This window comes from Petromyzon marinus, chromosome 57 (assembly GCF_048934315.1).
Source record: "Petromyzon marinus isolate PM22_M1 ecotype Great Lakes invasive population chromosome 57, UKy_Petmar_22M1.pri1.0, whole genome shotgun sequence".
Lineage (NCBI taxonomy): Eukaryota > Metazoa > Chordata > Hyperoartia > Petromyzontiformes > Petromyzontidae > Petromyzon > Petromyzon marinus.
In genome coordinates this window covers 4,934,427-4,960,382 of record NC_133723.1, presented here as the reverse complement: position 1 = coordinate 4,960,382, position 25,956 = coordinate 4,934,427, and the positions used below count along the sequence as shown (strand labels likewise).

At 56.9% G+C, this 25,956-nt stretch overlaps 1 protein-coding gene across 1 annotated transcript in view; it reads left to right on the top strand.

Moving 5' to 3' along the window:
- LOC116954957 (SH2 domain-containing adapter protein F) overlaps window positions 1-25,956 on the top strand; it is a 47,943-nt gene that overhangs the window by 11,043 nt on the left and 10,944 nt on the right. The window contains 7 exon segments of the mRNA XM_076052695.1: window positions 18,149-18,333; window positions 21,015-21,157; window positions 21,160-21,370; window positions 22,983-23,196; window positions 23,692-23,708; window positions 23,711-23,799; window positions 25,316-25,326. Coding sequence (XP_075908810.1) covers window positions 18,149-18,333; window positions 21,015-21,157; window positions 21,160-21,370; window positions 22,983-23,196; window positions 23,692-23,708; window positions 23,711-23,799; window positions 25,316-25,326 — 870 coding nt within the window.

Sequence of the window (25,956 nt, the reverse complement as noted above, 5' to 3'; positions counted from 1 at the left end):
TAGGTTCGTTCGGCCTCAAACGAGTAACCGGTGCGGTGTGTAGTAAACATCGCCACTGGGGAGACAAAGGCGGCCGAGCGAGGTTCTGGTTACATCCACGCCCTCGTGTGCCACATTGTCGGCCTTCCTGGGCGCTACTCGCAAACAGCACTTGCCCCAACAGTCTGTTACAGGCTATACGGGGGATATTTATCTTTGTTGTGTGCACGCACGTGCTCTCGCGTGTGCGTGCGTTTCTGTGATACCGATATCAAAGAGCTCACCGCTCTCCAGGGTACTGCTCTTTGTGTGTCGCTTTGTGTGCGTGTGTGTGTGATTATTATCGCTCGCAGCACTTGACCCAACAGTCTGCTGAGGCTATACAGGGGATCTTTGTCTGTGTGTGATCATTATCGCTCGCAGCACTTGACCCAACAGTCTGCTGAGGTTATACAGGGGATCTTTGTCTGTGTGTGATTTTTATCGCTCGCAGCACTTGACCCAACAGTCTGCTGAGGTTATACAGGGGATCTTTGTCTGTGTGTGATTTTTATCGCTCGCAGCACTTGACCCAACAGTCTGCTGAGGCTATACAGGGGATCTTTGTCTGTGTGTGATTGTTATCGCTCGCAGCACTTGACCCAACAGTCTGCTCAGGCTATACAGGGGATCTTTGTCTGTGTGTGATCATTATCGCTCGCAGCACTTGACCCAACAGTCTGCTGAGGTTATACAGGGGATCTTTGTCTGTGTGTGATTTTTATCGCTCGCAGCACTTGACCCAACAGTCTGCTGAGGCTATACAGGGGATCTTTGTCTGTGTGTGATTTTTATCGCTCGCAGCACTTGACCCAACGGTCTGCTGAGGCTATACAGGGGATCTTTGTCTGTGTGTGATTATTATCGCTCGCAGCACTTGACCCAACAGTCTGCTGAGGCTATACAGGGGATCTTTGTCTGTGTGATTTTTATCGCTCGCAGCACTTGACCCAACGGTCTGCTGAGGCTATACAGGGGATCTTTGTCTGTGTGTGATTTTTATCGCTCGCAGCACTTGACCCAACAGTCTGCTGAGGCTATACAGGGGATCTTTGTCTGTGTGTGATTTTTATCGCTCGCAGCACTTGACCCAACGGTCTGCTGAGGCTATACAGGGGATCTTTGTCTGTGTGTGATTATTATCGCTCGCAGCACTTGACCCAACAGTCTGCTGAGGCTATACAGGGGATCTTTGTCTGTGTGATTTTTATCGCTCGCAGCACTTGACCCAACGGTCTGCTGAGGCTATACAGGGGATCTTTGTCTGTGTGTGATTATTATCGCTCGCAGCACTTGACCCAACAGTCTGCTGAGGCTATACAGGGGATCTTTGTCTGTGTGTGATTATTATCGCTCGCAGCACTTGACCCAACAGTCTGCTGAGGCTATACAGGGGATCTTTGTCTGTGTGTTTATTATCGCTCGCAGCACTTGACCCAACAGTCTGCTGAGGCTATACAGGAGATCTTTGTCTGTGTGTGATTATTATCGCTCGCAGCACTTGACCCAACAGTCTGCTGAGGCTATACAGGAGATCTTTGTCTGTGTGTGATTATTATCGCTCGCAGAACTTGACCCAACAGTCTGCTGAGGCTATACAGGGGATCTTTGTCTGTGTGTAAATGTTATCGCTCGCAGCACTTGACCCAACAGTCTGCTGAGGCTATACAGGGGATCTTTGTCTGTGTGTTTATTATCGCTCGCAGCACTTGACGCAACAGTCTGCTGAGGCTATACAGGGGATCTTTGTCTGTGTGTGATTATTATCGCTCGCAGCACTTGACCCAACAGTCTGCTGAGGCTATGCAGGGGATCTTTGTCTGTGTGTGATTATTATCGCTCGCAGCACTTGACCCAACAGTCTGCTGAGGTTATACAGGGGATCATTGTGTGTGATTATTATCGCTCGCAGCACTTGACCCAACAGTCTGCTGAGGCTATACAAGGGATCTTTGTCTGTGTGATTATTATCGCTCGCAGCACTTGACCCAACAATCTGGGGAGGCTATACAGGGGATCTTTGTGTGATTATTATTGCTCGCAGCACTTGACCCAACAGTCTGCGGAGGCTATACAGGGGATCTTTGTCCGTGTGTGATTATTATCGCTCGCAGCACTTGACCCAACAGTCTGCTGAGGCTACACGGGGGGTGGGGAACCTTTGATTTTGTTTCTGCTATCGGCAAGTGGAGCGCTAGTGTGGAGGGGTGCTGCAGCCGCCAGAGCCCTGCGCTACAGACCCCGGTCCTGGGCCTCCCCTAGGTCGACTCAGCCTCAAGTGAGTACCTGGTTGCGGTGTGTAAAAACATCGCCGCTCGGGAGACAAAGGCGGTCGGGCGTTGTGCCAACCACCCAACCCCACCCCCCCTCGTGTGCCGTGCCGGCCGTCCTCGATGCTCGCTAACAGCACTTGCCCCAACAGTCTGTTACAGGCTGTACGGGGGATCTTTGTGTTTGTTTTGTGGTAGTGCAGCGGTTGGAGCGATGTTGAATTTTTTGTTGTTACCGGACGTCCCGTAGAGCAGTGGGTTGCTATCACAGAGCCTCGTCGATACGACGCCACGCTACACGCCACCATGCCGATGTACACTCAATCACGCGCGCGCACACACACGTATATTAATATTTAAATATATGAAAGGGAAATTTGTGAATGTGTGTGTTCGAAATGTTTAGCATACTTCCCGACATGCAACAAACTTGAAATTTGGCATGTGGGTAGCTTACAGACTGTACACAACGCAAAAATTATAAAAATAGACTTTTGTATTTTTGGGGGCGGGGGGGTGCGCAATCATGGAAATATTTTGCACGGCAAGTGAGCGGTGACGTCACATCTGTGATGTCACCCGCATGCGGCAGCGTCACGCAGTGTGCCTGCTGACGTCACGCATCCCCCCCCCCCCGCCAGCCTCCGCGTAGGCCGTCTATTAATCCAAGACAAGAATCCAAGTTTCGGGCGAAGCCAGCTAGTAAAGCTAGACGTGTATTTATAAACGACCGGCAAAAGTGTCTTTTTGGTTTGGTTTTGAAAGCGTTCGTTGAACGAGGACTGCCAAAAGGGAGAGTGACAGCCCGCCACATCGTAACACGCCTGTCGGGGCTGCAACCAGCTGTTCGCCGACCTACTGCTGCCCGCGGGACCAATTACCAGCGGAATTCCACGACTTTTAAAAACACATTGACGCAGCAAGAGGGGGGGGGGGGGTAGGGGGGTGGGCGGCAGGGACTCGGGAACAGCCGGAACCGCTAGGAGGCCTTGCTTGGAATCGGCGTTGCGAACGCCAAAAAGCAGCACTGGTCGCACCGCGTCTCCCAATGACTCTCGTGCGTGGGGACTCACGTGGAGACTCGTGTGGGGACTCGGGTGGAGACCCACAGACTCACGTGGAGACTCGTGTGGAGACCCACAGACTCACGTAGAGACTCGTGTGGAGACCCACAGACTCACGTGGAGACTCGTGTGGAGACCCACAGACTCACGTAGAGACTCGTGTGGAGACCCACAGACTCACGTAGAGACTCGTGTGGAGACCCACAGACTCAAGGTGGAGACTCGTGTGGAGACCCACAGACTCACGTAGAGACTCGTGTGGAGACCCACAGACTCACGTAGAGACTCGTGTGGAGACCCACAGACTCACGTAGAGACTCGTGTGGAGACCCACAGACTCACGTGGAGACTCGTGTGGAGACCCACAGACTCACGTAGAGACTCGTGTGGAGACCCGCAGACTCACGTAGAGACTCGTGTGGAGATCCACAGACTCAAGGTGGAGACTCATGTGGAGACCCACGTACAGACTCACGTACAGACTCGTGTGGAGACCCACAGACTCACTTGGAGACTCGCGTGGAGACTCACAGACTCACGTAGAGACTCGTGTGGAGACCCACGGACTCACGTAGAGACTCGTGTGGAGACCCACAGACTCACGTAGAGACTCGTGTGGAGACCCACAGACTCAAGGTGGAGACTCATGTGGAGACCCACAGACTCACGTAGAGACTCGTGTGGAGACCCACAGACTCGCGTAGAGACTCGTGTGGAGACCCACGTACAGACTCACGTAGAGACTCGTGTGGAGACCCACAGACTCACGTAGAGACTCGTGTGGAGACCCACAGACTCGCGTAGAGACTCGTGTGGAGACCCACAGACTCACGTAGAGACTCGTGTGGAGACCCACAGACTCAAGGTGGAGACTCATGTGGAGACCCACAGACTCACGTACAGACTCGTGTGGAGACCCACAGACTCACGTAGAGACTCGCATGGAGACCCACAGACTCACGTGGAGACTCGTGTGGAGACCCACAGACTCACGTAGAGACTCGTGTGGAGACCCACAGACTCACGTAGAGACTCGCATGGAGACCCACAGACTCACGTGGAGACTCGTGTGGAGACCCACAAACTCACGTAGAGACTCGTGTGGAGACCCACAAACTCACGTAGAGACTCGTGTGGAGACCCACAGACTCACGTAGAGACTCGTGTGGAGATCCACAGACTCAAGGTGGAGACTCATGTGGAGACCCACGTACAGACTCACGTACAGACTCGTGTGGAGACCCACAGACTCACTTGGAGACTCGCGTGGAGACTCACAGACTCACGTAGAGACTCGTGTGGAGACCCACGGACTCACGTAGAGACTCGTGTGGAGACCCACAGACTCACGTAGAGACTCGTGTGGAGACCCACAGACTCACGTAGAGACTCGTGTGGAGACCCACAGACTCGCGTAGAGACTCGTGTGGAGACCCACAGACTCACGTAGAGACTCGTGTGGAGACCCACAGACTCAAGGTGGAGACTCATGTGGAGACCCACAGACTCACGTAGAGACTCGTGTGGAGACCCACAGACTCACGTAGAGACTCGCGTGGAGACCCACAGACTCACGTAGAGACTCGTGTGGAGACCCACAGACTCACGTAGAGACTCGTGTGGAGACCCACAGACTCACGTAGAGACTCGTGTGGAGACTCACAGACTCACGTAGAGACTCGTGTGGAGACCCACAGACTCACGTAGAGACTCGTGTGGAGACCCACAAACTCACGTAGAGACTCGTGTGGAGACCCACAGACTCACGTAGAAACTCGTGTGGAGACCCACAGACTCACGTAGAGACTCGTGTGGAGACCCACAGGCTCACGTAGAGACTCGTGTGGAGACCCACAGACTCACGTAGAGACTCGTGTGGAGACCCACAAACTCACGTAGAGACTCGTGTGGAGACCCACGGACTCACATAAACCGAGTTGTGATTCTAGCGGGTTCTCAAGACTCTTTCCCGAGGGTCCTGGCAAGCGTTGTCCGAGTTGGAGTGAGGGGTGATTGCTGGGTGCGTGCGCGATCCCAATTGAGTCAATTTGCGGTGTGGTTTAAATTTTTTTTGTTAGCATTCGGAGACGTTTGGGTCAATTCCATGCACATTTTGTGGTGGGCTGTGTTGTTGCTGTTAAGCGATGGGAAAAAAAAAACTGTGGAGCCCGGAGGATACAGGAGGGAGAGCGAGAGAGAGGACGGACAAACTCCACTCGCTAGACCCCGTATATAAGGATGTTGAACTTCTTTAGCACCGTACGTAGCCAGCCGTGCTAATCGGAGGTGCGGGGGAAGGACAACAAGCGAAAACACAAAAACCCGCGCTCGCAACAACAACAGCAACAACAACAGCCGCCATTCGCCGCTAAGTGGCGGTGCCGTCACCACGGTGCTTGTGCCAGGCTATGTGCACTTTACAGCCACCCTCGCTCATGTACACTCAGACTCGCACACTCTCACACACACTCGCACACCCTCTCACACACTCGCACACTCTCTCACACACTCGCACTCTCTCTCACACACTCGCACACTCTCACACACTCGCACACTCTCACACACACTCGCACACTCTCTCACACACTCGCACACTCTCTCACACACTCGCACACTCTCACACACACTCGCACTCTCTCACACACTCGCACACTCTCTCACACACACTCGCACACTCTCTCACACACTCGCACACTCTCTCACACACTCGCACACTCTCACACACACTCGCACACTCTCTCACACACACTCGCACACTCTCACACACACTCGCACACTCTCACACACACTCGCACACTCTCACACACACTCGCACACTCTCTCACACACACTCGCACACTCTCTCTCACACACTCGCACACTCTCTCACACACTCGCACACTCTCACACACACTCGCACTCTCTCTCACACACACTCGCACACTCTCACACACACTCGCACACTCTAAAAAACACTCGCACTCTCTCTCACACACTCGCACACTCTCTCACACACTCGCACACTCTCACACACACTCGCACACTCTCTCACACACTCGCACACTCTCTCACACACTCGCACTCTCTCTCACACACTCGCACACTCTCTCACACACTCGCACACTCTCTCACACACTCGCACACTCTCTCACACACTCGCACACTCTCTCACACACTCGCACACTCTCTCACACACTCGCACACCCTCTCACACACTCGCACACCCTCTCACACACTCGCACACTCTCACACACACTCGCACACTCTCACACACTCGCACACTCTCACACACACTCGCACACTCTCACACACACTCGCACACTCTCTCACACACACTTGCACTCTCTCACACACACTCGCACACTCTCACACACTCGCACACTCTCACACACACTCGCACACTCTCACACACACTCGCACACTCTCACACACACTCGCACACTCTCACACACACTCGCACACTCTCACACACACTCGCACACTCTCACACACACTCGCACACTCTCACACACACTCGCACACTCTCACACACACTCGCACACTCTCACACACACTCGCACACTCTCTCACACACTCACACCACGCTTACCCTCACACCACGCTTACACACCCTCACACCACACTTACACACCCTCACACCACACTCACACACCCTCACACCACGCTTACACACCCTCACACCACACTTACACACCCTCACACCACACTCACACACCCTCACACCACACTCACACACCCTCACACCACGCTTACACACCCTCACACCACACTTACACACCCTCACACCACACTTACACACCCTCACACCACACTTACACACCCTCACACCACACTCACACACCCTCACACCACACTTACACATCACACTTACACACCCTCACACCACACTTACACACTTACACACCACACTTACACACCACACTTACACACCCTCACACCACACTTACACACCCTCACACCACACTTACACACATTCACACCACACTTACACACCTTGACACCACACTCACACACATTCACACCACACACACCATCACACCACGCTTACACACCCTCACACTACACTTACACGCTGCAGAACAGGGGGAGCACATACAAACTCCACGCACTCGCACACATAAAGAAAGATCCCCCATATAGCCTTCAACAGAATGTAGGGGCAAGTGCTGTTAGCTAACGGCACACGAGGGGGTGGGTGGCCAGCCCCACGCCCGGCCGCCTTTGTCTCCCTAGTGACGATGTTTACACACACACCGCACCAGGTACTCATTTGAGGCTGAGTTGATCTCAGGCAGGCCAAGGACCGTTCAGACAATCGTCACCGGTGTTGGTGCCCGTGAGTGGGAATCGAACTCTGGTCGCCGACTTCGCAGTGCAGCGCGCTAACCGCTGCACCTCCGCTCCCCCCCCTACTCACACACAAGACAAAGTTGCCCCGTGTAGCCTCAGCAGACTGTTGGGGCAAGTGCTGTTAGTGAACGCCTACCAAGGCCCGCACGGCACACGAGGGGGGTGGGTGGCGAGCACCACTTCCCGGCCACCTTTGTATCCCCAGTGGCGATGTTTACACACACACACACCGCACCAGGCGCTCATTTGAGGCTGAGTCGACCTAGGCGAGGAGGCCCGGGACCGGTTCAGGCACTCGTCACCGGTGTTGGCCGTGAGCGGGAATCAAACTCCCCCCCGGGGTCGCCGGGGGATCGCAGCGGAGCGCTGCCAACCGCTGCCCCCGCCGCTCCCCGCAAAAGGCACAGATCCCCCGCGTAGCCTTCAGCAGACTGCCGGGGCAAGTGCTGTTAGCGAGCACCTATTGAAGTCGACCGCGGTCGCACACACGCGCGCATTCTCCCGCGCTTGCAGACCCCGCGCTCGGTAGGACGCTGGGCGAAGAGACGGAACGCCGTGGGTGGGAATCGAACCCGGGCCACCTCGTCTGCCGCGAGGCCCACCACGAGCATCGTTTGTGCCACTGCGCTCTCGCGCGGTGTAGATTTATATTTACATCGCTGCATGAAACCAAAAATTGCGATGGATTTAATTTTTTTTAATTTTATTTCTGTGGTTTTTTTTTATATAATGGCGGGCGCGGGCGGGGGCGGGTCCCCCCCCCCCCTCTCTCTTCATGACAGGGGAGCAGCGCCCATTCTCAATTTCCCTTTGTCTTTGATCCAGGAGCCAGCCAGGCGGTGTCACGTGACGTGGGGGGGGGTTCATTGGGGGATAGTGGAGCTGGGGGGGGGGCCATGGGGTGGTGTTGGTGGTGGGGTTTGCTGGGGTCGCTCGGGGTGACTCGCGGAGCCCCCACAAATTCCCAGCTGCGATCACGGGGTTACCCCCCTCCCCTCCCCTCTGGCACAGTGATCTGTGATGTCTCTCGCTGTGGTCGCGTGTGTGTCTGTGTGTGTCTCTGTGTGTGTCTGTGTGTGTGTGTCTGTGTGTGTCTGTGTGTGTGTGTCTGTGTGTGTCTGTGTGTGTCTGTGTGTGTGTGTCTCTGTGTGTGTCTCTGTGTGTGTGTCTGTGTGTGTCTGTGTGCGTCTGTGTGTGCGTCTGTGTGCGTCTGTGTGCGTCTCTGTGCGTCTGTGTGCGTCTCTGTGCTTCTGTGTGTGTCTTTGTGTGTCTGTGTGCGGCTGTGTGTGTCTGTGTGCGTCTGTGTGTCTGTGTGCGTCTCTGTGCGTCTGTGTGCGTCTCTGTGCTTCTGTGTGTGTCTGTGTGTGTCTGTGTGTCTGTGTGCGGCTGTGTGTGTCTCTGTGTGTCTGTGTGCGTCTGTGTGTCTGTGTGCGTCTCTGTGCGTCTTTGTGCGTCTGTGTGCATCTGTGTGCATCTGTGTGCATCTGTGTGTGTCTGTGTGTGTCTTTGTGTGTCTGTGTGTCTCTGTGCGTCTGTGTGCGTCTGTGTGCGTCTTTGTGTGTCTGTGTGCGTCTTTGTGTGTCTGTGTGTGTCTGTTATGCGTCTGTGTGTGTCTGTTATGCATCTGTGTGTGTCTGTGTGCGTGCGTCTGCGTGGGTGCGTGCGCTGGGAGCGGTCCGGTTGTGGGCCTCCCCTAGGTCGACTCAGCCTTAAGTGAGTACCTGGTTGCGGTGTGTAAAAACATCGCCGCTGGGGAGACAAAGGCGGCCGGGCGTGGTGCTGGCCACCCACCCCTCCCCCTCGTGTGCAGTGCCGGCCGTCCTAGATGCTCGCTAACAGCACTTGCCCCAACAGTCTGTTACAGGCTGTACGGGGGATCTTTGTCTTTGTTTTGAGAGCTGCCGTGCTACGAGCCCGCCGATGGCCAACGCCGGTGACGATTATCTGAACCGGCCTTCGGCCTCCCCTAGGTCGACTCGGCCTCAAATGAGTAGCCGGCGCGCGGCTGTCTCAACATCGCCACCGGGATACTACAAAAGCGGGCGGCCCCGGGCCTTGCCGTTGCCGGCCGCCCAGTACGCCACCACGTGCCACCGTGCGTCACCTCCGTCGTTTTATTTTTATTCTCTAAACGGTTCCTGCGCATCCCCGTGCCCCGTGCCAGGACGAGAGGGTCCCCAGTTTGGGACTCCCAGGGGGGAAGGGTGGATGTGGGGGTCCCCCCTCCCCCCCCCCCCCAGATTTTGGAAACAATGGACTTGGGGGTTGGTGGGGGGGCAGGTGGCTTGGGGGAGTGAGGGTTGGGCGGGGGGGGGGGCTCACGATGGCCGTGTCGGAGACACCGAGCAGGCAACACTTGAGAGCCTGGGTTCGATTTCCCGGTTTAAACGATTACACCGGATAGCCATAGGCTCGCGCAGAGACCCACAGACTCGCACAGAGACCCGTAGACTTGCATAGAAACCCATAGACTCACACAGAGACCCGTGGACTCACACAGAGACCCGTAGACTCGCACAGAGACCTGTAGACTCGCACAGAGACCCATGGACTCGTACAGAGACCCGTAGACTCGCACAGAGACCCATGGACTCGCACAGAGACCCATGGACTCGCACAGAGACCCATGGACTCGCACAGAGACCCATGGACTCTCATAGAGACCCGTGGACTCTCATAGAGACCCGTAGACTCGCACAGAGACCCGTAGACTCCCACAGAGACCCGTGGACTCACACAGAGACCCGTAGACTCCCACAGAGACCCGTGGACTCGCACAGAGACCCACAGACTCACACAGAGACCCGTAGACTCCCACAGAGACCCGTGGACTCGCACAGAGACCCACAGACTCGCACAGAGACCCGTGGACTCGCACAGAGACCCGTAGACTCCCACAGAGACCCGTAGACTCCCACAGAGACCCGTAGACTCACACAGAGACCCGTGGACTCCCACAGAGACCCGTAGACTCGCACAGAGACCCGTAGACTCGCACAGAGACCCGTAGACTCGCACAGAGACCCGTAGACTCACACAGAGACCCATAGACTCACAGAGACCCGTAGACTCGCACAGAGACCCGTAGACTCGCACAGAGACCGTCGACTCGCACAGAGACCCATAGACTCGCACAGAGACCCGTCGACACACACAGAGACCCGTAGACTCACACAGAGACCCGTAGACTCGCACAGAGACCCGTCGACACACACAGAGACCCGTAGACTCACACAGAGACCCGTAGACTCACACAGAGACCCGTAGACTCACACAGAGACCCGTAGACTCGCACAGAGACCCGTAGACTCACACAGAGACCCGTAGACTCGCACAGAGACCCGTCGACTCACACAGAGACCCGTGGACTCGCACAGAGACCCGTAGACTCACACAGAGACCCGTAGACTCACACAGAGACCCGTAGACTCGCACAGAGACCCGTAGACTCGCACAGAGACACGTAGACTCGCACAGAGACCCGTGGACTCGCACAGAGACCCGTAGACTCACACAGAGACCCGTAGACTCGCACAGAGACCCGTAGACTCGCACAGAGACCCGTAGACTCGCACAGAGACCTGTAGACTCACACAGAGACCCGTAGACTCACACAGAGACCCGTGGACTCGCACAGAGACCCGTAGACTCACACAGAGACCCCGTAGACTCGCACAGAGACCTGTAGACTCACACAGAGACCCGTAGACTCGCACAGAGACCCATGGACTCGCACAGAGACCCGTAGACTCGCACAGAGACCCATAGACTCACACAGAGACCCGTGGACTCGCACAGAGACCCATAGACTCACACAGAGACCCGTGGACTCGCACAGAGACCCATGGACTCGCACAGAGACCCGTAGACTCGCACAGAGACCCATAGACTCGCACAGAGACCCGTAGACTCGCACAGAGACCCATGGACTCGCACAGAGACCCGTAGACTCACACAGAGACCCGTAGACTCACACAGAGACCCGTGGACTCGCACAGAGACCCGTAGACTCACACAGAGACCCGTAGACTCGCACAGAGACCTGTAGACTCACACAGAGACCCGTAGACTCGCACAGAGACCCATGGACTCGCACAGAAACCCCGTCAACACACACAGAGACCCGTAGACTCACACAGAGACCCATAGACTCGCACAGAGACCCGTCGACTCACACAGAGACCCGTGGACTCGCACAGAGACCGTAGACTCGCACAGAGACCCGTAGACTCACACAGAGACCCGTAGACTCACACAGTGACCCCGTAGACTCACACAGAGACCCGTAGACTCGCACAGAGACCAGTAGACTCACACAGTGACCCCGTAGACTCATACAGAGACCCGTAGACTCGCACAGAGACCCGTCGACACACCCACGTGCTCGATCGACCCGCCGTCGGTCGGCCGTCCCGCGCGCTCCGGGTGCGGCGTGGGTGTTTGGAAGTCCTCCGTCGCCGCTCCTTTACCACCACCACAACAACAACAACTCGTTGGCACGCGTTGGCATAGAGAGCTGGGTGGGGTGGGTGGTGGCGGGGCCGAGACGCAAGGTGGGGGCTGCGTAGGTGCGCCCCTCGCGGTCACGTGACCACGGCACGTGACCGCGGCACGTGACCGCGGCGTGTGGTTTTTCTCGCCGTGGTGACTCGCCGCGATCCGGAGCTCGCGGGTTCGACTCCATCTGCCGGTCAACGCGGCCGTCGAAACGATGGGGGGGGGGGGGGGGGGCCCCGTTTCTTACATCCACCCCCCCCTTGAACCCACCCCCACACCCCCCCCACCCCCCACACCCCCCACCACTGCCTCTGTCCACACAGCAGCGGCGTGAATCCAAACCACAGCTGGCCGATCAGCGGCGGCTGATCCCCCGTGTGTCCGGTGGGTGAAGGGTGGCCTTGCCTCCTCGCCTCTTTCCACGACGCTTGGCTTCGCGTGGAAGAGTAGGCCAAAGGACCGCCGAGGAATTAAGAGGGGGGCTGGGGGGGGGAGCTCTCTAAAAGGCCACCTCAAGAGAAGGAGGAGGAGACGCCCGTTGTGGGGGCAGTTGCGCGGGGCAGTTGCGCGGGGCAGTTGCAGGGCAATTTCAGGGCTGCTCCTTTGCCTTCCTTCCGGCACGCCTCTAGTTTTACGGCGCCACTTAGCGTGCCGTTTTTACCACATTGTCGGTGAATTCCGAAAAACGTAACAAACGCGCGCACACACACGCACACACACATATATATACGCCGTCACATGTATGTTTGTACGTTGAACTTCTTTCGCACCGCACGTAGCCATCCCCGCGTTTGTCAGAGGTGTGGGGAATGACAACAAACTGAACACAACAACAACGGCAAGCAGTTCTCGAGAAAGGAGTTTGTCAATCTCTTGACCAGGGCTGGGGAACGTCCGGCACCGCCAGATCATTTGGGTCTCTGGCCGTGCCAAGGCAACCGCCCGCAGGCGTGACTCGAAATTGAATAAATCTAGGGGAGCAAACCTGGAAAGCAAGTTGCGAGTAGCAGCAACATCGTCAATGCCGGCTAGCATCGTCACACGCCTCGCCAAAGAGGAGCGGTTCCAGCCGTTGCATTAGGGGCGAGTTAATGAAATGTTTGACCAAATACAAGAGGCACATTTTTAAGTTGATAATTTTGAGTGGCCCGCGAATGATGTTATATAAATATCCAAATGGCCCTTGGCAGAAAAAAAGGTTCCCCACCCCGGATCTAAACGATGATGATGATGATGATTTAATAGTGCCCCAGCTCCACAGTGGCTTCGTAATATCGGAAGGAAGAGCGTTCCAGACGGCCGCGGAAGCGCATCTGAAAGCACGCGATGACCGTCTTTGTTCGATGGCCCAGCCAAAAAGTCGCCGCTGCTGCTGCAACGATGACCGGAGTTGAGGTGACGATTGTTTATTTGGACGCCTTGATCGATTGGGGGGGCACTTGGCGTCGCACGGCGGCCAGTAGATCTCTCGTCGTTTTGGAAAGTGACCATGGCTCCGCCCGAAGTAACGGACACACGGAAATACTAGATACGTGCGAGTGTGTGTAATGGTGTGCTTGTTTGCGAGCATTCTGGGAGTCTTGTGGTGTCGCGGTTGGCGCTACGCTGCGTTACGAACCCGGCGACCCGGGTTCAATTCCTGCTCACGGCCAACACCGCTGACGATTATCTGAACCGGTCCTGGGCCTCCCCTAGGTAGACTCGGCCTCAAATGAGTACCTGGTGCGGTGTGTAAACATCGCCACTAGGGAGACAAAGGCGGCCGGGCGTGGTGTTGGCAACTCGCCCCCGCGTGTGCCGTGCCGGCCTTCATAGATGCTACTCGCTAACAGCACTTGCCCCTACAGTCTGTTACAGGCTGTAAGTTTTTGTATTCTGGTATTCCTGAATTGAGAGGGTGAGAGAGGGTGAGAGAGAGGGTGAGAGAGGGTTGAGAGTGAGAGAGGGTGAGAGTGAGAGAGGGTGAGAGTGAGAGAGGGTGAGAGTGAGAGAGGGTGAGAGAGAGTGAGGGTGAGAGGCAGGTGAGAGTGAGAGGGAGAGAGAGAGGCAGGGTGAGGGTGAGAGGCAGGGTGAGAGGCAGGGTGAGAGGCAGGGTGAGAGGCAGGGTGAGAGTGAGAGAGAGTGAGAGGCAGGGTGAAAGTGAGAGAGAGGGTGAAAGTGAGAGAGTGGGTGAAAGTGAGAGAGAGGCTATGCCTGGGCATGCCCCTTTTAGCCTCTCTATTTGCACAGAGCCAGTGATGCGTTTGCCGCTCTTTGCTGAGGTTTCTTGGTTCGGGTCGTCCTGGTTAATAATAATAACAATAATGCTTTTTGTTCTTGTGAATCAGGATCATAATGTTTATTATTTACACTGCATGAAGAATCCGACGAACAATAAAAAAAAACCACGGTAGCGCAAATTATAGCAAAAGGTTAACAATAAGAAAAATCAAGCTGAACTATTTTTTTTTTTTACCAGCTCGAGCTCACTGAGCTACGAGATTTTCAGAAGCGAACGTGGCCACGGGCGAAAACAAAAACAAAACTTGCGACGCGCCAACGCCACCCGCCTCCCCCCCCCCCCCCCCACGACGCTTTGTTGAAGGTTCAACACTGGGCCGCCTCGCCGGCAGTTTGCGGCAAGAGCGGCAGGCCCTCTCCGCTCGGCCGAGCGTGCGAAAGCGAGAAAGGACGACCGCTAGTCACCCCACCGCCTCCCCTCACCCCCCCGTTGGGATGACGCACGCCGGTGGCGATCATCAATCATCGCCCCCAACCCCCGCCCGCGCCGCTCGCCCGACCCAGAAAACTTGGCAGGACCCTCCTGAAAACGAGTCACGGGGGGGGGGGGGGGGGGACTCCCCCCCGCCCCCCGCCCCCCCCCGGCGGCGAGGCGCTCCCCGGTGAAACGGGCGCATCCGTCGCAAACGTCACGGCCGCAACCTGGCCGGGGTGATACTCTTTGGTTCTGTTCGGCAAAGTCACGTAGGCAAAAACGTGACTTTGCCGAATAGATACCAACAAAGAGTTATGGATCCTTGCAGTCACGAAAGCTTCAAATCCAGAACGGGTCGGGGTGAGGTCGCGCGAACGTGCGACGTTAAACCACCGCCTCCCGCACGCGACGGCAGGCGGCTTCAGCGAGGCTCGCCACGTCAGCGGAACGGGGCGAAAGTTGGTTGCCAATTGAGAGCCAACTGCTCCATCGGCGTGACGGCCAGGAAACCTGCTGCTGGTTCTTCTTGTTGTTGTTGTTTGTTGTTGTTGTGATTACCGGCGAAACGCCACGCTACTCGAATTGTAAATGTAGCGGGCGTCAATTGCGGTGGGCTTGCTCTCCAACACGCAACCGGCTAGCGGCTCGTGCTGAACCAGTAAACTCATTGGCACGTTCGGTTTTACGCGACGAGACCTTGCCAGCTGGCCGCGCGGTGGTGGTGGTGGTGGTGGTGGCGGCTTCAACGGCACATTTATATTGAACGCGATCTGACCCCCTCCTCCCCCCCCCCAAAAAAAAACAAACAAACCCTCGTTTATGGATAATGATGACCGCGAAAGCCCTACGTGTTCATCGAACGAGAATAACCACAGCAGCACTGGCTCGCAATCGGCCCTAGCCCGGGCCAAATCCCCCTTGTCGGAAACGACTCGCGGGAACGAAGCTTGGGAAACTTTTGTTGGTCTGTTATCGGTCATTTATGTTGCGTCGTTTGGGCCACCGCCCAGTGATTGGAGCAACATCGTGTCGTGGTAACCCTCCACCACCCGACGCAGCCAAACCAAGCAAACCCGTGCCGAGTGGCAGCGTTGATGGGCGCGCCGATTGCTCTTGCTGCGGTTCGCTGCCCGGCGAGATGTTGACTACCTCGCCTGGTATGCAGGAGGTCGTGAGTTCAATCACGACCCTGACGCCTGCTGCTGCTGTATATTTGGAGTTTGCGGTGTCTCTCTCTCTCTCATCATCATCACGGTGGCTAGGGAGATGTTAACTACCTCGCCTGGTACGCAGGAGGTCGTGAGTTCAATCACGACCCTGACGCCTGCTGCTGCTGCTGTATATTTGGAGTTTGCGGTGTCTCTCATCATCATCACGCTGGCTAGGGAGATGTTAACTACCTCGCCTGGTACGCAGGAGGTCGTGAGTTCAATCCTGACCCTGAAGCCTGCTGCTGTATATTTGAAGTTTGCGGTGTCTCTCTCTCTCTCATCATCATCACGGTGGCTAGGAGATGTTAACTACCTCGCCTGGTATGCAGGAGGTCGTGAGTTCAATCCTGACCCTGAAGCCTGCTGCTGTATATTTGAAGTTTGCGGTGTCTCTCTCTCTCATCATCATCACGGTGGCTAGGAGATGTTGACTACCTCGCCTGGTATGCAGGAGGTCGTGAGTTCAATCACGACCCTGAAGCCTGCTGCTGCAGATTTAGAGTTTGCGTGTCTCTCTCTCATCATCATCATCTATACGGTGGCTAGGGAGATGTTAACTACCTCGCCTGGTACGCAGGAGGTCGTGAGTTCAATCTCGACCCTGAAGCCTGCTGCTGTATATTTGGAGTTTGCGGTGTCTCTCTCTCTCATCATCATCACGGTGGCTAGGAGATGTTACCCACCTCGCCTGGTATGCAGGAGGTTGTGGTTTCCATCCCGACCTTGAAGCCTGCTGCTGTGTATTTGGAGTCTGCGTGTCTCTCTCCCCGTGGATTTTTCTCCGGCGTCCTCCGGTTTATCCCCTCCGCATTTAGAATCAACATCACCACGCGTTTAGAGAATATTCGGCTGCTGCTGCTGCTATACATTTCCACGTGGTGGTGATGATGATGATACGCCACTTCGTTGAACTATCATTTGTGGCCTCAACTGGTAAAATAAAAACAAGTTTTTTTTTAGTTTACTTTGAACGCTTTGCACACTTGACTGCCTGTTCAAGGCTACATGGGGGGGGGGTGGCTTTGTCTTTGCATCACCCGTGCATGTCGTCTCCTCCCCCACCTCCTTGTGTTTACACAGTCTGCTTTGTGTCATCTATCCTGTGTGTACGTGTGTGTTTGTCCTTGTGCGCGTGTATGTATCCAGGGGAGTGGTGGCGCAATGGTTAGCGCACCGCACTACCACCTGTTTGATTCCCGCTCACGGCCAAAATTGAAGTATATATGAACCGGTCCTGGGCCTCTCCCCAAGTCAATTCGGCCTCAAATGAGCACCTGGTGCGGTGTGTGAACATCCCCACTAGGGAGACAAAGGCGGCCGGGTGTGGGGCTGGCCTCCCACCCAACTCGTGTGCCGTCCTGGCCTTAATGGGTGCTCGCCAACAGCACTCGCCCCTGCAGTCTGTTGAAGGATATACGGGGGACCCTTATCTGTGTTTTCATATTGTCCCGTGTGTCTGCGTGTGTGTGTCTGTGTGTCTGCGTGTGTCCGTGCGTGTGTCTGCGTGTGTCTGTGCGTGTGCCCGTGCGTGTGTCCGTGCGTGCGTGTGTCTGCGTGTGTCTGTGCGTGCGTGTGCCCGTGCGTGTGTCCGTGCGTGCGTGTGTCTGCGTGTGTCTGTGCGTGCGTGTGTCTGCGTGTGTCTGTGCGTGCGTGTGCCCGTGCGTGTGTCCGTGCGTGCGTGTGTCTGCGTGTGTCTGCGTGTGTCCGTGCGTGCGTCTGCATGTGTGCGTGCGTGTGCCCGTGCGTGTGTCTGCGTGTGCCCGTGCGTGTGTCTGCGTGTGCCCGTGCGTGTGTCTGCGTGTGCCCGTGCGTGTGCCCGTGTGTGTGTCTGCGTGTGCCCGTGTGTGTGCCCGTGTGTGTGCCCGTGTGTGTGTCTGCGTGTGCCCGTGTGTGTGTCTGCGTGTGCCCGTGCGTGTGCCCGTGCGTGTGTCTGCGTGTGTCTGCGTGTGCCCGTGCGTGTGCCCGTGTGTGTGTCTGCGTGTGCCCGTGTGTGTGTCTGCGTGTGCCCGTGTGTGTGTCTGCGTGTGCCCGTGTGTGCCCGTGCGTGTGCCCGTGTGTGCGTAGTTTGCGATTGTGGACGACTACGCCGACCCGTAACGATGCCCCGCGGGGGTCGTCAGCACGCTCCACCGCCACCGCCGCCGCCGCCGCCGCGGCCGCGGCCGCCACCACCACCACGGGGGAGGAGCGTCCCGGCCCGGACAACGACGGCTACATGGAGCCCTACGAGGCACAGAGGCTCATGGCCGGTACGCTGGGCCGCGGCCGTCTCACCGCACGGCCGTCCCGCCACTCGGCGGCCGTTCCGTAGCTCCGCGGCTGTCTCGTCTCTCCTCGGCCGTCCCACCACTGCACGGCCATCTTATCACGGCACTCTGTGTCCTTGTGCACCACCCCCCCCTGCACCCTGATACGGGACTCGGAGACAGCCACGGCCTTGTGCGTTGTGGACTCCCACCAAAAAAGCATTCCTGGGGCCCAGCGAAGGCTGCCCTCAATAGATAACTCGGGGAGGAAGGGTAAAGGTGCGGCCCTGCAAGTTCCTCCCTCGCGCCACTGTCGGCAGAACGGGGGGCGGGGGGGGGGAGCACCCCCGCACTTTACCCCACCGCACGAGACCTGCTGGTCGTAGACTGACTTTACGAACACGCTGCTGCTGCTGCTGGGTGGACAGGGCCAGGCGCTGTGGCGAGGAGATGGAACCCTCTGGATCGCTCGTCTGGCACTGCTGCCACACTATAAAGGGCGCCGCAGCGGCTAGGAGATGTTGACTACCTCGCCGGGTACACAGGAGGTCGTGGGTTCGATCTCCGACCCTGACGCCTGCTGCTGTATATTTGGAGTTTGCGTGTCTCTCTCTCTCATCATCATCATCACGGTGGCTATGGAATGTTAACTACCTCGCCTGTTACACAGGAGGTCACGGGTTCGGTCTCCGACCCTGACGCCTGCTGCTGTATATTTGAAGTTTGCGTGTCTCTCTCTCTCCCGTGGATTTTTCTCCGGGGTCCTCCGGTTTATCCACTCCGCACTTAGAATCAACATCACCACGCGTTTCGAGTTACTCGACTGCCATACATTTCCGTGTCATGATGATGAGCCACTTCGTTGCGCTATCATTTGTGGCCAGGTCGCTTCTGAAAAAGAGCTGTATAGCAGCTCAAATGAGCCTTACCAGGTAAAATTAAAATAATTTCGCTTTTAGTTCGGCGTTATATCTCCGCCACCGCCGTGGTGGCATCTTGCCATGCGCACGCCATCGCAGCAGCAGCAGCAGCAACAACAACAACAAAAGTTCAACTGAGAGACTGATTATTTGTGATTGAAATCATTGGCTGTGGGCTTAACGCCACCTTGAGATTTCCGTGATGTCACCCAAGAACCACGATTGTGAATGATATCGGTCACGATAGCCCGCCTCTGCGTGTGAAGTGAACCTTGGTTGCGAAATTATTTTCGGTTGAAATCATTTCCGTTCACCGCTCGCCGAGTGAAAACCAAAAACCGCAACCTTCGGACCGCTCGGCAAATTACACTTTTTTTTTTGTAATCTTTCCCCCACCCTGCCAGAAAAATAAATAAAAACTATCGTTCTCCGCGCTGCCGTAAGCTCGCCGAGGTGTGACCTCACCACGTCGCTATCGGCGCTCTCCGCGGGGAAGTCACAGCCCGGTCCTCCCCACCGGAGAAAGTAATTTGACGCCGCAAATACCAGCTCGGTCACTGAGTTCAGGGTTCGTGGTGACGGTGGTGGTGACAGCAGTGGTGGCGACGATGGCGGCGGTGGTGGTGGTGGTGGCGGTCGTAGTGGTGGCAGTGCCAGCGGTGATGGTTTTGGTGATGGTGGGTGGTGGCAGCATTGCCACACGTGGCTGCCTGTGATGCAGCGCTGTGGAGGCAGCAGCAGCAGCACCAGGGAAGGGGTTGGTGGATCAGGCACAGATGTCGTGAAACTCCCTTCCCCCCTGGACTCTCTCTAGACTCGGGCTGGGAGTGAGGGCCTGCCCACACACGCGGGGAGTGGGGGTGTGGCCATGTGGGGGACGAGGTTGGTGCCCTGAGGGTGGGATAGTGGTGGGTGGGAGAGCGGTGTGGGTGAGGGAGCGGTGTGGGTGGGAGAGCGGTGTGGGTGAGGGAGCGGTGTGGGTGGGTGAGCGGTGTGGGTGGGAGAGCGGTGTGGGTGAGGGAGCGGTGTGGGTGGGAGAGCGGTGTGGGTGAGGGAGCGGTGTGGGTGGGAGAGCGGTGTGGGTGGGAGAGCGGTGTGGGTGAGGGAGCGGTGTGGGTGGGAGAGCGGTGTGGGTGGGTGAGCGGTGTGGGTGAGGGAGTGGGGTGGGTGGGAGAGCGGTGTGGGTGGGAGAGCGGTGTGGGTGGGGGAGCGGTGTGGGTGGGAGAGCGGTGTGGGTGGGTGAGCGGTGTGGGTGAGGGAGTGGGGTGGGTGGGAGAGCGGTGTGGGTGGGAGAGCGGTGTGGGTGGGGGAGCGGTGTGGGTGGAGGGAGCGGTGTGGGTGGGAGAGCGGTGTGGGTGGGGGGAGTGGTGTGGGTAGGGGGAGCGAAACGCCGGACAACAAATATCAAGATCCCCTGCATAACTTTAACAGACTGTTGGGGCAAGTGTTCAGCACCTATGAAGACCGGCGGGGCGCACGAGGGGGTGGGTGGCCAGTACCACGCCCGGCCGCCTTTGTCTCCCCCAATGTTGATGGTTGCGCACCGCTACACCGGATACTCGTGTCAGACCGAGTGGATGGCGGAGTATTCCAGGCACGGTTCAGATTTTGGCTGCGAGCGGGAACCGAACTCGGTTTTGCCGGGGTTGGCAGCGCTCGCCGCTCGGCTACGACACACGTGACATCCGCGTTGCCCCCCTCCCCCTGCAATCATCTCCGCCCCCCCTCCCCCCGCCCCCTCCCCTCCACCACCAACCCCAACAGAAATCCGCAAGCAGTCTCTGAAGGACCAGAGAATTAGGGGGGCGGTGGCGGCCCCCCGCTCTACGACAACCCCTACGAGCCTCGCGAGAACGGGGGAGCCGCGCCCTTCTCGGCACGGGCGGCCGCCGCCGCCGCCGGCACCGCCGCCGGCACCGCCGGCTCAAGAGCGACCGGCGCGGCGACGTTGCCGGAACAGAGCGGAGGCGACGAGGGCGGGGGGCCCGCGGTGGCCGGAGGAGGTGCGGCCCACGCGGCCGCCAGGGACAGCCGCTTGCCCCAGGGTGACGAGAGGCCCCCCGACGAGTACGAGGAGCCCTGGGAGTGGAAGCGAGGCCCGCTCAGCAAGGCCCTGCAAGGTGAGTTAACGTGGCGGGGTGGGAGGGGGGGTTGAGGGGGGGTGGCCGGCGATGGGGGGGGAGGGGGGATTGCCTCCTCGTTGGCGGCGCTCGTGAGGCCCGGTTCGCGATGCCCGGCGACAGTGTGTGTATGCGTGCGTGTGTGTGTGTGCGCGTATGTGTGTGTGCGTGTGTGTATGCGTGCGTGCGTGCGTGTGTGTGCGTGCGTGTGTGTGCGTGTGTGTGCGTGTGTGCGTGTGTGTGTGCGTTTTTCGCCAATCTGCCCGACTGGTTTCTGTCTTGAGAGCCGCATTTTTGTTTGTCGAGAGAAAGACAAATAGATGCTTGCAGTTCTGCATGGATCTGTTTTGTTTCGTGCGTGCCTTCGATTTTCATCTTGCCTTGAGTGGGGGTGGCTGGGTGCCACTGAAGTGCACCTAGCCTGGCACGAGCGCTCCCAGTCGAGGAGTAGCGTGAACAGGACGGCTGTCTCCTATTTACCATTTAAATAATTAGCCGGATGGTGGTGGTGGTGATGATGGTGGTGCTGGTGGCTACGTTACACGTGGCTGCCTGTGGTCGTGCACTGTGGAGTCAGCAGCAGCAGCAGCAAGGGGTTGGTGGATCACGCAGAGATGTCGCGAAACTCCCTTCCCGTGGGTGTCGAGGAGTAGCCATACCCTGTCTCGCCAGGAGAAAGCGGGGTACGGCAAAGCGCGGGCCAATCACCATCTGTTTATTTAGTCTTGACGGGGTGGGGTGGGGGGTGGGGTATAGAGCGTTGCCCCCTTGCACGAGGCTTGGGGTTTTCCTATTGGTGCTCCGCTTTAGTGCTCCCCACGTGAATTGTGAACACGACTCCGTCACTAATTGGGCCCACAAAACATCTCACGATATTCTTAGTTCTTTCGGTAAAGTCACCACGTTGAAGGGAAACAACAAAATAATAAAATATATATAAAACAATAAAAATTCTCACGACGTTTCGACCATAACACAAACGGTTGTCTTCAGGTGTGTTTTATTATATATTTTTAATTATTTTGTTGTTTCCCTTCAACGTGACTTTACCGAAAGAACTAAGAATATGAATTACTGCAGTCACGAAAGCTTTAAATCAAAACATCTTACGATGTAAAAAAAAACCCGAAGGCCTACTGAGCTACGTAGCGACCAGGCCAGTAAAGTGACGGCTCGACGAATTGGGCTTATCATCGCGCGGTTATGTACAGCAACCAAATACTCTCAAGCGCATGATCCTCAGTGTGCAGGGAAAGACCGGAGGGACCCCGGGAAAAATCCGCGCGACCACGGGGAGAGCGAGCGAGAGAGAGAGACTCAAACTCCAAATATACAGCAGCAGCAGCAGCAGGCGTCAGGGGGTGGGATCGAACCCACGACCTCCTGCGTACCAGGCGAGGTAGTTAACATCTCCCCAGCGTGGCGTGAAGGGCGTTCTACGTAGGTGTGCAGCAGGCGGCTCCTGCGCGGACAAGTGAGCGAATCGGCGCGAGCGGCCGGAATGCGGGAGGCTGACGAGTCGCTGCCCGCTGCATCGGCCGCTGCCGCCCCCCCCCACCACCCCCCCCCCACCACCCCCCCCACCACCCCCCACCACCCCCCCACCCCCCAGTTCAGCTGGACGGAGGGGACGGCCGAGCGGCGCCCGGCGTTGGCGTCTCGGCGGCGGCGGCGGCGATGGCGACGGGGGCGACGCCCGTCGGCGGTGAGGAGCGCCTCCTGTGCCACCCGCGCCATCTGAAGGGCGCCGGCGTGCGGATGAGCCCCGAGCACTACGGCCCCATCGGGGAGAAGATCGACCCCGGCCTGCCGCTCGACAAGCAAGTGTACGTCGCCCCTCCCCCCGACCCCCGCACGCCACGCGCACAGACTAAGACCCCCCCCCCTGCCCACCCCCGCGTGGCCTGGACACACAAAGACCCCCCCTGCCCCCACGTGTGGCCTGGACACACAAAGACCCCCCCCCTGCCCACCCCCGCGTGGCCTGGACACACAAAGACCCCCCCCTGCCCACCCCCGCGTGGCCTGGACACACAAAGACCCCCCGGCTGCCTTTGGCCTCTACCCAGGGGCGATGTTCCCACCAGCTGCGGGAGCCAGGTCGCTGTTGAACGAGAGCTGTTTGTAGATCGGTGTGGGCACTACCTGGTAACATAAACACACAGTCGAGTCGTCCCTCTCTTACCGGGGGACCTGCCTGCCCTCCCTCCCTCCCTGCCTGCCCTCCCTCCCTGCCTGCCCTCCCTCCCTGCCCTCCCTCCCTCCCTGCCCTCCCTCCCTCCCTGCCTTCCCCCCTCCCTCCCTGCCCCCCCTCCCCCCAGCTGGTACCACGGCGCCATCGCCGCGTGGACGCCGAGAACCTCCTAAGGCTGTGCAAGGAGTCAAGCTACCTGGTGCGCAACAGCGAGACGAGCAAGAACGAGTACTCCTCTCCCTCAAGTCAGTCTCCCTCTCTCTCTCTCAAGTCAGTCTCCCTCTCTCTCAAGTCAGTCTCTCTCTCAAGTCAGTCTCTCTCTCTCAAGTCAGTCTCTCTCTCTCTCAAGTCAGTCTCCCTCTCTCCTCAAGTCAGTCCCTCTCTCTCTCTCAAGTCAGTCTCTCTCTCTCCCTCAAGTCAGTCTCTCTCCCTCAAGTCAGTCTCCCTCTCTCTCTCAAGTCAGTCTCTCTCCCTCAAGTCAGTCTCCCTCTCTCTCTCAAGTCAGTCTCTCTCTCAAGTCAGTCTCCCTCTCTCTCTCAAGTCAGTCTCCCTCTCCTCAAGTCAGTCTCTCCCTCTCTCTCTCAAGTCAGTCTCTCTCTCTCAAGTCAGTCTCCCTCTCTCTCTCAAGTCAGTCTCTCTCTCTCTCAAGTCAGTCTCCCTCTCTCTCTCAAGTCAGTCTCCCTCTCCCTCAAGTCAGTCTCTCCCTCTCTCTCTCAAGTCAGTCTCTCTCTCTCAAGTCAGTCTCCCTCTCTCTCTCAAGTCAGTCTCTCTCTCTCAAGTCAGTCTCTCTCAAGTCAGTCTCTCTCAAGTCAGTCTCTCTCAAGTCAGTCTCTCTTCTCTCTCAAGTCAGTCTCTCTCTCTCAAGTCAGTCTCCCTCTCTCTCTCAAGTCAGTCTCTCTTTCTCTCAAGTCAGTCTCTCTCTCTCTCTCAAGTCAGTCTCTCTCTCAAGTCAGTCTCCCTCTCTCTCAAGTCAGTCTCCCTCTCTCTCTCAAGTCAGTCCCTCTCTCTCAAGTCAGTCTCCCTCTCTCTCTCAAGTCAGTCTCCCTCTCTCCCTCAAGTCAGTCTCCCTCTCTCTCTCAAGTCAGTCTCTCTCTCTCAAGTCAGTCTCTCTCTCTCTCAAGTCAGTCTCTCTTTCTCTCAAGTCAGTCTCTCTCTCTCTCTCAGTCAGTCTCTCTCTCAAGTCAGTCTCCCTCTCTCTCAAGTCAGTCTCCCTCTCTCTCTCAAGTCAGTCCCTCTCTCTCAAGTCAGTCTCCCTCTCTCTCTCAAGTCAGTCTCCCTCTCTCCCTCAAGTCAGTCTCCCTCTCTCTCTCAAGTCAGTCTCTCTCTCTCAAGTCAGTCTCTCTCAAGTCAGTCTCTCTCAAGTCAGTCTCTCTCTCTCTCAAGTCAGTCTCTCTCAAGTCAGTCTCCCTCTCTCTCTCAAGTCAGTCCCTCTCTCTCAAGTCAGTCTCCCTCTCTCTCTCAAGTCAGTCCCTCTCCCTCAAGTCAGTCTCCCTCTCTCTCTCAAGTCAGTCTCCCTCTCTCTCTCAAGTCAGTTTCTCTCTCAAGTCAGTCTCTCTCTCTCTCAAGTCAGTCTCTCTCTCTCTCAAGTCAGTCCTCTCTCTCAAGTCAGTCCCTCTCCCTCAAGTCAGTCTCTCTCTCTCTCAAGTCAGTCTCTCTCTCTCAAGTCAGTCTCTCTCTCTCAAGTCAGTCTCTCTCTCTCTCAAGTCAGTCCCTCTCTCTCTCAAGTCAGTCTCTCTCTCAAGTCAGTCTCCCTCTCCCTCAAGTCAGTCTCCCTCTCTCTCTCAAGTCAGTCCCTCTCCCTCAAGTCAGTCTCCCTCTCTCTCTCAAGTCAGTCTCTCTCTCTCTCAAGTCAGTCCCTCTCCCTCAAGTCAGTCTCCCTCTCTCTCTCAAGTCAGTCTCTCTCTCAAGTCAGTCTCCCTCTCCCTCAAGTCAGTCTCCCTCTCTCTCTCAAGTCAGTCTCTCTCCCTCAAGTCAGTCTCCCTCTCTCTCTCAAGTCAGTCTCTCTCTCTCAAGTCAGTCTCTCTCAAGTCAGTCTCTCTCTCTCTCAAGTCAGTCTCTCTCTCTCTCAAGTCAGTCTCTCTCTCTCAAGTCAGTCTCTCTCAAGTCAGTCTCTCTCTCAAGTCAGTCTCTCTCAAGTCAGTCTCTCTCTCAAGTCAGTCTCTCTCTCTCAAGTCAGTCTCCCTCTCTCTCTCAAGTCAGTCCCTCTCTCTCAAGTCAGTCCCTCTCCCTCAAGTCAGTCTCCCTCTCCCTCAAGTCAGTCTCCCTCTCTCTCTCAAGTCAGTCTCTCTCTCAAGTCAGTCTCTGTCTCTCTCAAGTCAGTCTCTCTCTCTCAAGTCAGTCTCCCTCTCTCTCTCAAGTCAGTCTCTCTCTCCCTCAAGTCAGTCTCTCTCTC